Source organism: Brassica oleracea, unplaced genomic scaffold, assembly GCF_000695525.1.
Source record: "Brassica oleracea var. oleracea cultivar TO1000 unplaced genomic scaffold, BOL UnpScaffold02901, whole genome shotgun sequence".
Classification (NCBI taxonomy): Eukaryota; Viridiplantae; Streptophyta; class Magnoliopsida; order Brassicales; family Brassicaceae; genus Brassica; species Brassica oleracea.
In genome coordinates this window covers 1-1,413 of record NW_013619427.1, presented here as the reverse complement: position 1 = coordinate 1,413, position 1,413 = coordinate 1, and the positions used below count along the sequence as shown (strand labels likewise).

Below are 1,413 nucleotides of genomic sequence, written 5' to 3'. Positions count from 1 at the left end.
GCTCACTACTCACTATGACAGGGTAAGTTTCATTAGGGCCAAGGAAGACATACCTTACACCACGGGGAAGAGGTTTAAGCTCCACTTTTGGTGCTTTGAGTTCACTCCAATCATCCTCTTGGTGGTTCTCTTATTGAGTGGCCGAGGAAGCATGGTGAGCCTCATATGTAAGCTCCTCATTCTGACCTTCACCACTAATCCCCTTGTGAGAATCCAACATCTTCACATAGGCATCAATTTCCTCGTTCTCAATCACTTGGACTTCTCTCTCGATTGTTAAAGCATGCTGTAGAGAGTCTTCAAGTGCCAACTCCTCTAGAAGCTCATCAGCTAGAGCATCCATTTCATCAATGTAGAAAACTTGGTTCTGGATGGTTGGCTTCTTCATCACTTCATTGATGTCAAAGTGGAGAATGTTCCCTTGTCCAAGATGAAGATCAATCTTTCCTTGTCTAACATTCACAATAGCTCCTGCTGTGGCTAAGAATGGTTTTCCAAGGATCAAAGGGTCTTGGGCTTCCTCTCCCATCTCCAACACAACAAAATCAGTAGGGATCTCAAAGTTACCAACCATCAAGGGGAGGTTTTCTAAAATACCTACAGGAATCTTCACTGATCTATAAGCCAACACCAAAGAGAGTTTACACTTCTTGTATTGAGTAAATCCAAGCTTCTTTGCAATAGACAAAGGCATCAAGCTGACACTAGCCCCAAGATCGTAAAGACACCGTTCAAATACCATGGGTCCTAGAGCACAAGGTAAGGTGAAACATCCTGGATCCACTAGCTTCCTTGGAACATCTAACCTCTGGATAATGGCACTGCACTCGTGGGTAAGGATCATCATGCCCTCCATCTCTTTCTTCTTTGCAGCTACAGCATCTTTCAATAATTTGCTCTATTGAGGAACCAGCATAAAAGCATCAATGATGGGCATTGTGATCTGAACTTCACTCATTTGTTTCTCAAAGAGTGCCTTGTACTTCTCCAATAGCTGTCTTTTGAATCTTCCAGGGAATGGTAGCCTTGGCTCATAGGGAGGAGGAACAAAAGAGGAGTCCTTTGTTGGAGTAACAGTTTCACTGTCCTCTTCTCTTCTCCAACTTTTCCTTTACCCTTAGCTTCAACAATCTTTTCTAGAATTTCTTCATCAACCTTCTCATCTACAATCACCACCTCATCATCAATGTTGATAGCCACCTCCCCACCTTGCTTTTCACCATCCTTGGTGAGAATTCTTGGAGATAACTGTTTACCACTCCGTAGGGTGATTGCTTTCATAGTTTCCATGGGATTTTGCTCTGGCTTTCCAGGTAATGCCCCTTGTTGGCGACTTGGTTGAGAATTCGTTGAAGCAAACTGGTTTTCCAAATGTCTGATCTTGTTGTTGAGCTCATTGTAGCTTCCATCAAT

At 43.2% G+C, this 1,413-nt stretch overlaps 1 protein-coding gene across 1 annotated transcript; it reads right to left on the bottom strand.

Annotated features, from left to right (window-relative positions):
* Positions 1 to 130: 130 nt before the first annotated feature.
* On the bottom strand, positions 131 to 1,281 carry LOC106321760. The gene is made up of 2 exons (XM_013760000.1): positions 984 to 1,281; positions 131 to 882 (listed from the first exon to the last, which is right to left on the bottom strand). The coding sequence occupies exons 1-2, from the start codon at positions 1,279 to 1,281 to the stop codon at positions 131 to 133; spliced, it is 1,050 nt and encodes a 349-aa protein (XP_013615454.1).
* Between the last annotated feature and the right edge of the window lie 132 nt (positions 1,282 to 1,413).

Bases quoted from the DNA above. Each gene is read 5' to 3' on its own strand.
- LOC106321760 (XM_013760000.1), bottom strand. From the start codon at position 1,281: ATGAAAGCAATCACCCTACGGAGTGGTAAACAGTTATCTCCAAGAATT. The intron at 883-983 runs GTACAAGGCACT...AATTATTGAAAG, and splicing joins AAAAGACAGCTATTGGAGAA to ATGCTGTAGCTGCAAAGAAG.